At 53.7% G+C, this 12,427-nt stretch overlaps 1 protein-coding gene across 2 annotated transcripts in view; it reads left to right on the top strand.

Annotated features, from left to right (window-relative positions):
- BTBD16 (BTB domain containing 16) overlaps nucleotides 1-11,562 on the top strand; it is a 33,678-nt gene extending 22,116 nt beyond the window's left edge. For both annotated transcript variants that reach the window (XM_037497292.2, XM_037497291.2), the window contains exons 11-16: nucleotides 4,095-4,186; nucleotides 5,804-5,886; nucleotides 7,940-8,017; nucleotides 9,403-9,501; nucleotides 10,202-10,390; nucleotides 11,390-11,562. In XM_037497292.2, the coding sequence (XP_037353189.1) occupies nucleotides 4,095-4,186; nucleotides 5,804-5,886; nucleotides 7,940-8,017; nucleotides 9,403-9,501; nucleotides 10,202-10,390; nucleotides 11,390-11,458 (610 nt within the window). In that variant the 3' untranslated portion in view covers nucleotides 11,459-11,562. The remainder of the gene's footprint in view (nucleotides 1-4,094; nucleotides 4,187-5,803; nucleotides 5,887-7,939; nucleotides 8,018-9,402; nucleotides 9,502-10,201; nucleotides 10,391-11,389) is intronic.
- The last annotated feature ends 865 nt before the right edge of the window (nucleotides 11,563-12,427 follow it).

Raw genomic sequence — 12,427 nt, 5'->3', positions numbered from 1 at the left:
CACCCACTATTTCCTCCAAGCACCTAATCTTCCTATATAGCCTTCCTTGTTGGAAAACATTTGCATGCTTCCATCTCAACACCCCAACTTAAGCTGCTCTGAATGTATCTCCTACCAGCCCGCCTCCTACAGGAAGTCTTCCTTGATCTTACCTGCTTGCTGGAGACATTCACACTCTGAGCTTCTTCGCAGAGAACAGGGTATGTGCTGGCTGTGGGGTGTGTACAGGCCTTCTGAACCCAACACCCTCTTCTCCCATATACTGTGAGAGGGAACTGCTGAAGAGAACCCCCAGACACATCCTGCACACCCGGGGCCAGGCCTGCTGAAGTCCTAAGGGAATGCTCTGGCTGCTGTGCTGGGGCTGGCAGGGGCCATGTGTGTCTTGTGATGAATGAATGGCACCTGCAGGTGTGACCAGTGTCATCACAAAGTCAGGTTCCCTGACGCAGCGTCTCTTAGCATCTCTGCCAGAATATTCATTTTGAAGTTTCCCAAGAGGACCATTAAATTGATCTCTCTCAGAGGACCAAGCCTGTGCAGGAGGTCATCCAGCTTGGAGAGAGCAGGGTCTCTCATGGCCTGGCTTCTCATTTCTTCTCTTGCTCTGAGCAGTGTGGCCCCTGCTCTCCTTCCGCTGAATCTCCTTCTAGTATTATCTAAGTATTATTCTCTTCTCTAAGTATTTTTAATTCCTATTCCTTTCTGGCTCCCCCACCTTCATGCCTTTTTGGCTACCCACTCACACTTGGTAGCCCCCACAGCATATTCTCTTCAATAAGGGGAACAAGGGGGGCACATGGCACCTGGAGACTGGAGCCTCCACAGAAGGCAGATCAGTTAGTTACCTGCCGTCAGTTTCCAAACCAGGGCTGCCTTGGGCAGTGGTTGGAGCAGTCCTCACAGTGGAGGTGACATTGAACAGGGTTCCCAGGCATATCTGATAGGACTTGGTCTGACAAATAGGCCTAGTCATGGCTGATGGGACCCCACAAGTCTCAAAAATTGGTATGGGGGGCCTCCCTGGTGGCCTATGAAGCTATTTGCAGCCACTGCAGCATGAGTTCGATCCCCGGTCAGGGAGCTACCCACATGGCGCAGCAGACCTCTCCTGATTTGCCAGCTGCTCCCCTCAGCCGTGTATTTCTGTCATTCTGCCTGTTCTGCTCCCCACTCTGTCTCTGGTGAATCCTCTCACCCCCCGTCCCCTCCCGCCCACACCTCTGGCCTGTACCCAGTTCTTGTATGCATAAATAAATAAATAAATCTTTTTTAAAAAATTGGTATGGGATAGGGTAGTCTGTGCGTGTGCCTGTGTGTGCATGAACACACCAGGGCTGGCACTGCCCGAATTCCTGGAAAATAAATGGTGGCTGAGCAGAGGTGTGAAATGATGTGGGAAGGGAGCATTGAGTCCGGAGAGCTGGCAGGGCCGACTCAGCTCCCATTCACTCACACAACACACTGAAGCTGACGAGCGCCCGACACCGGAGAGGTGCCGGGAAGACAAGCGTAAACAACTCACACAAACCCCCCTCTCTGCAGAGTCACGCTCCGGGGAGCAGGGACAGACAGGACAGTCACTAAAGTGGGCGGCTGCGAGATGGCGGCCCCGAGTCCAGTCCCACCTCCCCACGCACCGCAAGGCCTGACTGCATGGAGGAGACACTTCCTCCCGCTCAGGGTCAATGGCTCGAGTCACTGGGAGGGGCCGGCGCACCCCGCAGGGCGTGCTGAGCGGAGGTGACATCTGGCGGGTGGTGGCGGTGACAGTAACCATTTCGTCCCCCACACTCAGGCCTAGGCGAGAACAGGGCCGTCTCTGGCTCTGGAGCTTCAGAAGGTGCCGGGTCTTGTCCACTGGGCAGCATGTGAGAAACGCTGTGTTCCCCGCGCCGTGGGCGACCGCCCCAAAGTGTGCGCTTTTCCCCCCTTGACATTTAACATAGAATTTCCACTATTTTTCATGTAACTAAGTGGTTTTCACCTCGATTCTTTTTCCATATGATAAAATACATAGAACATAAAATCAGCCATTTTAGCCGCTTGCAGATGCGCAGCTCAGTGGCACTGAGCACGGTCACATCTTGGGTGCAGCTCCAGGGCGCCTCATCTTCCTGGCTCACCTTTGCCGCCCAAGCCACTGGGCCCCCTCCCTTCCGCCCGCAGCCTTGCCAGCTGCTCTCTGAGTTTGACTGCTCCAGGGCCCCCCGTGAGTGGGATCAGACAGAGCTGTCCTTGCGTGTCTGGCTGACTTCACTTAGCATAATGCCCTCCAGGCTCATCTGGCGGTGGAAAGTGCCAGAATTACAAAGTGTGTGTGTTAAGCCTAAAGCGTGAAGTGCTGGGCCTTCTGGGCTGCGTCCACCCTGAGCAGGAAGGGTGAGTGACCCCCACAGATTCGGGGCGGGGGGACATGAACAGGTGCAGCTCCGAGGGCTCCAAAGCGGCAGTGTGCCTCAGAGGGGACTGGTCCCCGGGGCCTAGAGAGCGGACAGACCCATGTGCCTTTCAGTATCTAGGAACCGCAAATTCTCCTCCCCAAAGGGCTGTTTGGTGACGTCAGGAAGCAGACAGTAGGCCTGAAGTTTGTTCCAGAAAAGTCAGTGCTAGACCCAAGGTCTCTGCACCACACTCAGTGCCAGGGGACACCAGGCCAACCTTTGATTCCACCGACTTGGCCATGCCAAGAGGTCCCCGAGGAGCAGCCAGCCTCCTCCCGCTCTATGTGACAGCGAGGTTGGGGGGCTGTGCGGCTCGGCCCCTTCTTTCCTCCTGGACACCTGCTTCCAGCCACAATGCCATCTAGCTTGACCCTCTGTTAAATGGTGACACAGAGGCAGAGAAGTTGGGGGCACCCAATCAGGGAAAGGAGGCAAGCAAGGGTCATCTGCTCAGCTGAGATATTAGTGTTCTCGGGGCCCTGGGCCAGCTGCACCTGCCTGGGCAATGCTCCCAAGGTCGGAAGCCCCCACTGCTGAAAGTGTTCAGCGCCCCTCCTTCCTTCAGTTGTGCCCGATCTGTCTGTCCACCACCAGAAACAGGCACACAGTGGGTGCTAGCAATCGTTGAATCACACCCATTCTTTGATCATTGCACTTCTCTCACACCTCAGCACCCAAAAACCTGTCTCCTGGGGTCACTGACCCAGAGGGGAGCTGGAGTGTCCTGGGAATTCCCAGATCTGATGAAAGCAAACAGCCAGGGCAGCTTGGCAGCTGCCTCCTGCAGAGACGGGACACAGGGTCAGGGGTGCCATCTGGCTGGGACAGGGGTGTGAGCTGGATCTCACTCTCTATTCATGGAAAAATCATCGACCAGTGCCCGCGGCTGGCGTCACGCGGAGCTGCCTGGAGGGGATGATTCTAAGTTTCCAAAGGGACTCGGGAAAATGATCCCCATTTGCCCCTACTTGTGAGACGTGACCATTTCATGGCCAAGCTGTTTCCAGACAAGAGCGGTGGACGTGCGTCTGTGTCTCCTCAAGGGCAACCTGATCCTCCCGACCCAGCCCTGACCTCCGGCCGTGTTGAAATGAACTGGACGCGCGTGTCAGCACTGGGTGTTTCAGAAGCTAAAGCCAGTTGCTAAAACCAGCACCCACGCATCAGACCTTTCTCTTTTTTCCGATCCCACCAGAAGGGCCTCCGAGAGCCTGCATGGGCCGTTCATCCCAGGGCAGCAGGCATGGAGGAGGGCTCACGCGTCTGGGTTTGACTCTGGCTCGGCCTTTGTTTGCGCACCTGTAAAATGGAGCCGGGGACACCTGCCCGGTCTGCCCCACCGGGAGTTTGTGAGACTCGAGTGAGAGATGTGTTCGGAGATCCTCTGTGAATTAGTGACATGTGCTCCCAGCCCTGCTTGCATGACTGTGCTGGCGCCTACTGTGTGCGCAGCTCAGTGGCGGCTGGCGCGGGAGCAGAACTTCTCTCCCTGCTATCCGGGCTCAGCCTTCCAGAGTGATCTCAGGGGCTCCCTCGCCCATCCAGAGAGGGCTGTGGGGCCTTGGCTGGTGAAATCCTGTTTCTTGGGGACATGGACAGTCCGGAGAGGTGCTTCCTAAGACCCTTGTTCCTCTCTGTGCCTTTGTGAAGCTTGCCCAAGCAGTGTGCCTTCCTGGACCGGGACATGGGGCAGTGTCTGATGCCACTCTTCCTCTGCCTGCGTCTGCACGGCATCACCAGAGGTGAGCTCCAGCCCTCGCGTGCACCCACAGGGAAGATTTGGGGGGCCTGCCCACCCTCGGCCACGCCTCCAGTCACCCTCTCCCTGAAAGCCCCACCAGACCTTTCCAGAGGAATCAACTGAGACCCGGCTCATCCCATCCGGGCTGGGTGACTCTGGGGAAGTCACTGCCTGGCCTTAGTTTCCTCGTCTGTAAAATGGGGATATGCAGAGCTTCTGTGCAAAGTGATGGTCGAAGAAAGGGGCTTCTCTATTGTGAGGCACCCATGGCTGCCAAGCTGTGTCCCTCCCAAGGGCAGGGCCTCAAGGCAGTGTCCCCTCCAGGTGGCTTGCCTGGCCATGCGGATTGGGGCGGGGGGGGGCGGGGAATTCTGGTCCATGCTCCACACTTGAGCTCCTTCAACCAGAAGCTGGGCCAGGCAAGGCAGCTGCTGCTTGGAAGGAAGAGGGAAATACTGCGGAGCGTGTTTGGGGCAGCCCAGGAGGCCACCCTGTGAGATCTTTGCATCCAGAAGGAACTTTTCCAAAGCCATTTCTGGCTACCCGCTGGCAGGAGTGCTCTGGCACCCAGGGCTGGGTGATGGGGCCAGGGAGTTGTCCAAGTCGCCCTAGTCCGTCCATCACCTGATGTCCATCCTTCCTTCTCAGGCAGGATGGTCCCCTGGGGAGCCAAACCACATGGCTACTGCACACCCGATGATTCCCGGGGTCCTGGGAGGGGAGACCCAGGAAAAGTGGGAAGAAAAATAAAAGCCAAGCAATGAATCGGACCCTTGTGCAGCCCAAATGTCTTCCTGCTATGTTTTTGGTAGTATTTTATTTTTATAATATTGTGAGCACTAAAATATTTTTAGAGCTAGTTCATTGGCCAAAGCTGACCTTGGAGGCCTCCGCTTTGATTGACTGTGGTTCTCAGCCGCCCAGCAGGGGCCCCTGGCAGCCACTGCTTCTTGCAGGGCTTTTGCAACTATATTTCTTTCAAAATACTGTAAGTTAAACTTCAAAGCACCCATCAGTAGGTAGTTCAGACAAGCTCCTAGTGTGGTTGAAACTGCCATCCAATTTGGAGAGAATCTGTCTGTTCCTTTGGATATGTATTTGTGTAAGTTCTTAAACAAGAGTTAATTTGGGGGCCTCCCCGGTGGCGCAGCGGTTGAGCGCTGGGTTGAGCGCTGGGTTGCGAAGCTGCCCGCAGCCTCTGCAGCGCCTGCTCAATCCCCGGCTGCTCCCCGGGCATCGGAGGAGGGTCCCACATGGCGCGCAGACCTCTCCTGCCGCCCGCTGCTCCCCTCAGCAGTGTACTTCGGTCCTTCTGCCTGCTCTGCTCCCCGCTCTGGCTCTGGTGAATTCTCTCACCAGAGAACAAATAAATAAATAAATAAATAAATCTTAAAAAAAAAAAAAAAAAAGTTAATTTGGGATCCAAAAGGAGTGGATTCTGGACACAACCACAGTGGTTCTAAGATTCCTGTTTCCATTTTACCAACGAAACCTGAAATAAGGCCACCCTTATCCCCCAAACCCCCAGCTTCTGGCGGCCCCCTCTCTCCATAAATGAGACTTGTGCGGTTCTGTTGTAAATAAGTCCCTAAAATATTCCCTTCATGTTTCTTCCAAGGCAAGGAGCTGGAGGAGCTGAGGCACATGAACTTGTACCCCGAGTCCTGGCTGGCCCGGGTGACCGCCAACCACTACCACGCGGTGAGCTGCCGGCCCCAGGAAGCGGCCCTGGAGGCCTGGAAGTGGGGGGGTGTCCTTTGGACTTGGCGTTTTCTGGAGCTGTGTGTTTGCATTGGAAACCGTGGGCCTTTGGGTCCTGCGCCTTGGGGGAGGGAGAGCCAGCCTGCAGGGGAGGTGGGAGAGAGCGCAGCCCAGGAGCCCAGATGCTTGGAGCTTCCAACCCATTGACCTGGAGAGGTGGATGAGCAGGGGTTTCCTCATCCTCCAAACTGCGCCCCACAGACACAAATGTACCACGTGCTTATTGGTAAAACTTTTTAAAATGCAGAGAAAGATGGAAGAAAATACCCCCAGACTTATCACTCACAGACAACCATTACTAGCAACCTCTTTGTCTTTTGTCTTTTAGTCTTTTTTTAAAATACGCTTAATGTGCCTCTGAGCATTTTTTATTTAGAAGCCATTTCTTGCAGTAACATTGACTTATAACATGATAGGTTCCAGATGTAGCACATGATAATTCAACATCTGGATATACTACATTAAGTTCAGCACCCAAGGTCTAGTTTCTGTTCTTCACCATGTAACTGATCCCCGCCTTACCCCATTAAATCACCCGGCTCCTTCTAGTAATCACTGTTTTGTTCTTACAGCCTAAGAGTTTGGCTTTGCTTTACTTTTTCACTAGTTTCTTTATCTTCCATATAAAAAGTGAAGGCATGCATTGTTTTTCTCCACCCAGCTTATTTCGCTAAGCCTAAATTCCCTCCAGGTCCACCCATGTCGCAAATGGCAGGATTTCATCCTATTTTTGAATTAATATCTGCATGGTTCCCTTTGGTGGCATATACCCTGTCTTCTTCTGATCACCTGCCAATGAACAGTGGTTGTTCCCAGAACTCGGCCACGGTCGGTGTTGCTGTGATGAGCGTGGGCTCCACGCATCTCTGAACTACTAACACTGTTTCTAATGGCTGCAGACTCTTCTACCAGCATCGGAGTAAATGGCAGAAACGATGCTGCTTTGCCGTTTCTCTGTTGTAGGAAGCTTGCTGTGCTTCTGAGCGCTCACTGTTGCAGTCTGCGAACACATTTGCACGTAATGGTTTAGTTTACTGTACTTAGAGTGATTTCCTTTAGAAGAGTCTCAAGAGTAGAAAACAGAGGTCCAAAAAGGATTGTGCATTTTTCTCTTGATGCATATAATCAAATGTGGGACCAAGTTGCTCCTCCCTGTGCAATAAATGAGTGAAACTTTGGGTGTCCAGCCATGGGGGTGGGGGGAGGGGGCATGGTCATTTCAGACCCTCTTGTTCATTGAGGCGGGAACAATGGCATCTCATTTTTTAATTTGCATTTCCTTTGTTACCAAAAAGTATGAATATTTTTCCATGTGGCATTTCCCCTTTGTGCATTGTCTATGCAAATGGTTGCATTTCTTATGTGATTCTCATCTGGCATTTTTAGAGATGAAGCAGGGCAGTGTTTGAGTTCTAACAAAGTATGAGTCACTAGTTAAAATTCAATTCAGCTCAACAAATACCTATTGTAATGCACACCGAGCCCAGCAGCCCTGCTCAGGAGATCTGGACCCCAGGGAGCCAGGCTTGTCGGGATGGAATTCGGGGGCTATACTCAGGGAGCAGGAGGGACATGGGCTGGACCCCTCAGGAAGACCCCACCTCCTTCACATCCTTCTGCCTGCTCCCCTCCTTCCTCGCCCCTGCTGCTGGGGCCATCCTCCCGAAACCCTCTCCCTCCTCTGCAGCCTGCCCGAGGAGTCTGGGATTAAGGAGGAGCTGTGCGCTCTTGACTTTAAGCCCCTCGGTCACTCTGCCTTAGGATCACCTTAAGTGCACATTTTATTTCCCAACGAGGTGGCTCAGATGCTTTTCTTGTTCTCTTTGCATCCTCTGAGCACTGTAGGTTCTCACTGAAGGCCGTGGCTGGGTGAATGGCTCCCTGTGGGCTTCAGGGCCAGGACTCTGGAGCCAGTGGGCCGTGGGGATCAAGAACCAAAGGGAAGCTGCTATGGGGGTGAGGTGCCCATAAGCTGTGCACTTTTCCCTTTCAGCTGGAGAGTGGGGGCGACATGGCCCACTTGAAGGATCTTACCACCCAGGCTGTGAGATACGGGCTGCTCTTTAACCAGGTACTGGCCGCTGGGCCCAGGCACGGCAGGAACCCTCCCCTCGTGCTGGGTCAAGGACTTAGAACAAGCACTTCTTACCTCTGGTAGGAAGGCCAGGACAGAAGAGGAAATGATAGGTGTTCCCTTCTGGACACACCCCACCCCCTGGGGAAAAAACTTCCAAAGACAGGGGCCTGGAAGAGCTGTTCAGTAACCTGAGGTGCACAACCAACATATCCCCCGAGTGACCACTGTCCCCATCTTTCAAGGAAGGAGACGCTTCCCTGGGATGCAGGGCTTCCTGTTCTAGAATCAGGAAAGGGTGGGCCAGTTGATGAGCTGGTCATTCTATTCCCTCCAAGCATCCGGAGATGCCAGCCGCTCAGGGGGAGACCCTGCTCGCAGCCTGCAATCGAGGTCACCAGGGCGAGCCTCTTCTGGGTGGCTATTCTGATGGGCCCCGCAGCCAAGCAAGCAGTGGGTCAGGGGCTCAGCTGCGAGGCCTCTCAGGTTGGCAGTTGCACTGTCTTGGGGTCCCTCCAGGAAACTGCTGTTCTCCTTGACTTCTTGAAAGTCACCCCAATAGTCACCTCAAAAGGATTCATGGTTTCAATGGTTGGGGGGCCTGAATCTATCATCAGAGTTTCCCCTCCGGGTGGGGCCTTGGGTAGGGTCCAGCCTTATGACCTGCTACAGTGGACAGACTGGCAACCGCGGGGCCCAGACACCTTGGGATCCCAGGGGTGTTTACCCATCACACTGGAGCTTTGTTCCCAAGGCCTGAATCCCCAGTCATCTCCTAAGGACCTGACTACTCATTCTCCTTCCAATAAGGACATGTGGAGTCCATAGGGGTCATCACTGACCACTAACCTATAAAGACAAGTGATGTCCCTAAAATCTGGCTTTTCTCATGCCCCCTAGGCGAGAGGTGCTGGTTGTATTTGAAATCAGTTGTTAGGGCCTCCCTGGTGGCCTAGGGATTAAGTCTCAGCTCTATCACCATGACCGTCTGAGTTCCATCCCCGGCCAGGGAGCTGACCCACACATGGCGCCACAGACCTCTCCTGTCGCCCCACTGCTCCCCTCAGCAGTGTATGTCAGCAAATCTGCCTGTTCTGCTCCCCACTCTGTCTCTGGTGAATCACCCCCCACACCTCTGGCCTGCACCCCCACATCTTCTACGCAAAAAAAAAAAGAAAAAACTATTGAAAAAAAGAAATCAGTGGTTAGACAAATCACTTTTGTTGTAGCTGCAAACCGAGGTGCTCTTGTAACAGGGTGGTCCCCAGGAAAGGGGGAGGTTCCAGGCTTTGGACTGCCCCTCGCCCTGCCCTGTAACACTCTGTCCTCCTGCCTGACGCTTGTTCTCCCTGTTGTTTTATTGTTCACGGTCCTCCATTTAGGAGTACACGACCCATTCAAAAGTGATCGCCATATATGGGTTCTTCTTTGAGATAAAGGGCATCAAACATAACGCGACTGCGTATAGTTTTTGCATGCAGGTAAGGACACAGTGCGGGACGGTGTGTTTCTGAAAGTCTTGTAGATTTGGAGTCAGTTTATAGGCAATGACTAGTAACTGATTAAACATAAATTCATGATTAATTTTTGCCTGTAAATGTTTCTAAGGTTTCAAACTCCTTGAGAAACCCTATCTTATTCACTTTTTTATTATACTGCCCGTCACAGTACGGAGACCCCGGGAGTGCCTGCTTATGCCATGACTGTCTCCCATTTATTTGTCACGAGCACATGCACGGATGAGACACCTGAGCCTCACCCAGCCTCCTCTCCCCGGTGAGAGGCCCGTGGCCAAGCCACGCTCTTCCTCGGGGAGGTCTCTGTCTTCCGTGCCTCAGGCTTCTCCCTCCAGGATGGATTTTACTGGATGGAAGAGCTGAGTTATGGCCCTCTCACATGAACACTGCTGGCTTTAAATGCTGGGGAAGTGACGAGAAGCTCCCATGCAGCTCGTCTTACTGGCGTTTTTCTGGATTTGCTGAACCCCAGTCCATCACGCAGTGATTTATGTGAGGTCAGGGCCCAGATGCCCATTGGCTCAGTGGCCGCCAAGCTCAGGAAACGGGTCCTGAGGAGACACCCTCGTGCTCTCTGCACACATCACACAGTGGGGTCCGCGTGTCGGGAACCCGCTTTCCTAACCCTGGGCCCCCCGGGTTCACGGGACCACACTCCTTGCAGAGGAAAAGGCACACAGACGTGCAGTCGCCCGCCGTGGACTGGGACCTCAGCCCCATCAGCCTGCGAGCCGAACGCCTGGTCAAGTACAGGATCAGCGCCCAGGCCCTGGTGGCCGGCCGGTGGCAGGAGTTCCAGACCAACGAGATCACGCAGAAGTTTGGGTTTGTCAAGCCGTTCTGCAAAAGCCACGTGAGTGGCGCCTCCTCTTCTCTCTTCCTATATTTCCTTTTTGTTCTTTCTCTCCTCCACATCTTTTGGGGGCTCTCTGGCTTCCAATTTCCAGTGACCTTTGGGGAATCGGCTCTGCTCCAAATAATGCTCAAGAGAAATGAGTGTCCTAGAATGAAAAGCTGAGCATACAGAAAGCCACGACCCAGGTCGGCGCGCCTGGTCTGGGTCACACGGGATCCATGTCATAACAGTCAAAGGCCATTTTTGTTTTGGGAGGAGGGTTCAGTGGGAAGCATTGGCCACCACACCCCCACTGCTGCCCGGATGTCACCAGCCACCCCCGCTGAATTCCACGGCTGCACCCACACACCTCGCTCTGGCTCATCAAGGGTCCTGAGCCAGTCAGCTTCAGTGGCCCCCCAGTGTCCAGGTGGACCCCTTACCCTGCCTGGCTCCTGATGGCGCTAGCATTTCCAGAAATTGCTAGAAAGCCTCCATCCTGGAGGAATCCCAGGCTGTGAATTCCAGGATGGAAATCCAGGGTTCCCCTGCAGGGAGTGCACTGTGAGTGAGCCCCCCTAGGTCCAGCTGTATTTGCCAAGTCCCCAAGCCTAAGGCCACCCAGATCTGAGCCTAAATATTTCATTGGGGATCCAGATATTAATCTTTTTAAAAATCTTCCCAAGTTACTCTCTCAAAAATCAGAACAGCAATTTCCTTTGCGGGGGTGGGAGTCGAGGAGGCTGGGGCTTGGGAGGGTTATGAGGCTTCGCAGGTGCCAGAAATGTTCTTTATCATCACCAGCATGTTTACTTGAGAAAGTACACTAAGCTGTGTCCCTAAGGTCTGTGTGCTTTTTAAAGTACACCCACCTTTTCAAGTTTCTTTCACAAACCTTTCCCAGGTGATTCTAACTGGCGGAGTTGAGAAGGGTCCACACACACCTTAGGCCTGTCTCTTCCCCTTCCAGATGGTGGCTGGGTTTATCCTAAAACCCCCTTCTGCTTCACTTCCTAGGTCTTGAAAATCCAAACTGTGGGGACCCCAATCTATGCAACTTTTTCCTTCATCTTCCCATCATCTTGAGTTTCCAGAAGAATCTGTGGAATTATTTTATCTTCCACCCTAGTATAAAGAAAAATAAAATGACATTAAAGGGACTGCTCAAGTACCTGGCTGCCTTTCCTGGCTACTGGAGCTTTCCTTAGAACTTCTGCCCGTTTTCTTAGTCTGCTCGGGTGGCTATAGCAAAACCCGCAGCCTGGGTGCCTTTCAAACAGTGGAAATGTATTTCTCACACTTCTGGAGGCTGCAAGTCCAAGATCAAGATGTCAGCACATTTGGTGTGGTGGGCCTGTTCCCACATGGGGGTTGCTGAGCAGGCTCCCTAGGCCATTTCTCAGAGCACTAATCCCATTCTAGGATGGGCACCTGCATGGTCGCCTTCCAAAGCCCCCCACCTCTTAATACCATCACCTTGGGGGTTCAGATTGAATTCTGGGGGGCACACTCAGACCATCCTATCCACATGGGCATCATTCAAGGATGGACAGAGTCACGAGTCCATTTGCCAGCATTGACCCCCACTTTGCTCGGAGCACCAATGGGAGCACCCTTCCCCAGCAGAGAGCACCAAGCATCCCCTTTGCATGAGCACCTGGGGCTGAGGAAAGGGGACGGGCCTGCAGGTGGGGGCTGGTGGGAAGTGGCTCACGGGTGGAGATCACACAGGTGGGGCGGGCTGGTCTCCTGCCCTCAGCTCGGGAGCACAAACTGCACCAGGCCCCGAGGGAGAAGCTGTGCACCTGTGTTTTAACAGGCTTCCTGGGGGATCCAGATGCAGGAGGTGGGCGGCTATAAGGGGCAGAATAGACACTGAGCAGGTTTTCTGACCCAGCAGACCGGGTGAAGGAGGATTCAGAGTCCGCAGTGGCTTTTGCAGGACTTTTATTTAGATTTACCAGGCACATGGCAGGCAGGGGTGCTGGGGGCCGGGAGGCTGGCAAGCCTCCCGGCCCCCAGCCAATCCTCACTCTATCTGGGCTCTCTCTGGCC

This window comes from Talpa occidentalis, unplaced genomic scaffold (genome assembly GCF_014898055.3).
Source record: "Talpa occidentalis isolate TD23 unplaced genomic scaffold, MPIMG_talOcc4v2.1 talOcc4.8, whole genome shotgun sequence".
NCBI classification, from domain to species: domain Eukaryota; kingdom Metazoa; phylum Chordata; class Mammalia; order Eulipotyphla; family Talpidae; genus Talpa; species Talpa occidentalis.
The sequence above is the reverse complement of the archived record's forward strand: the minus strand, read 5'-3'. Positions and strand labels throughout refer to the sequence as shown.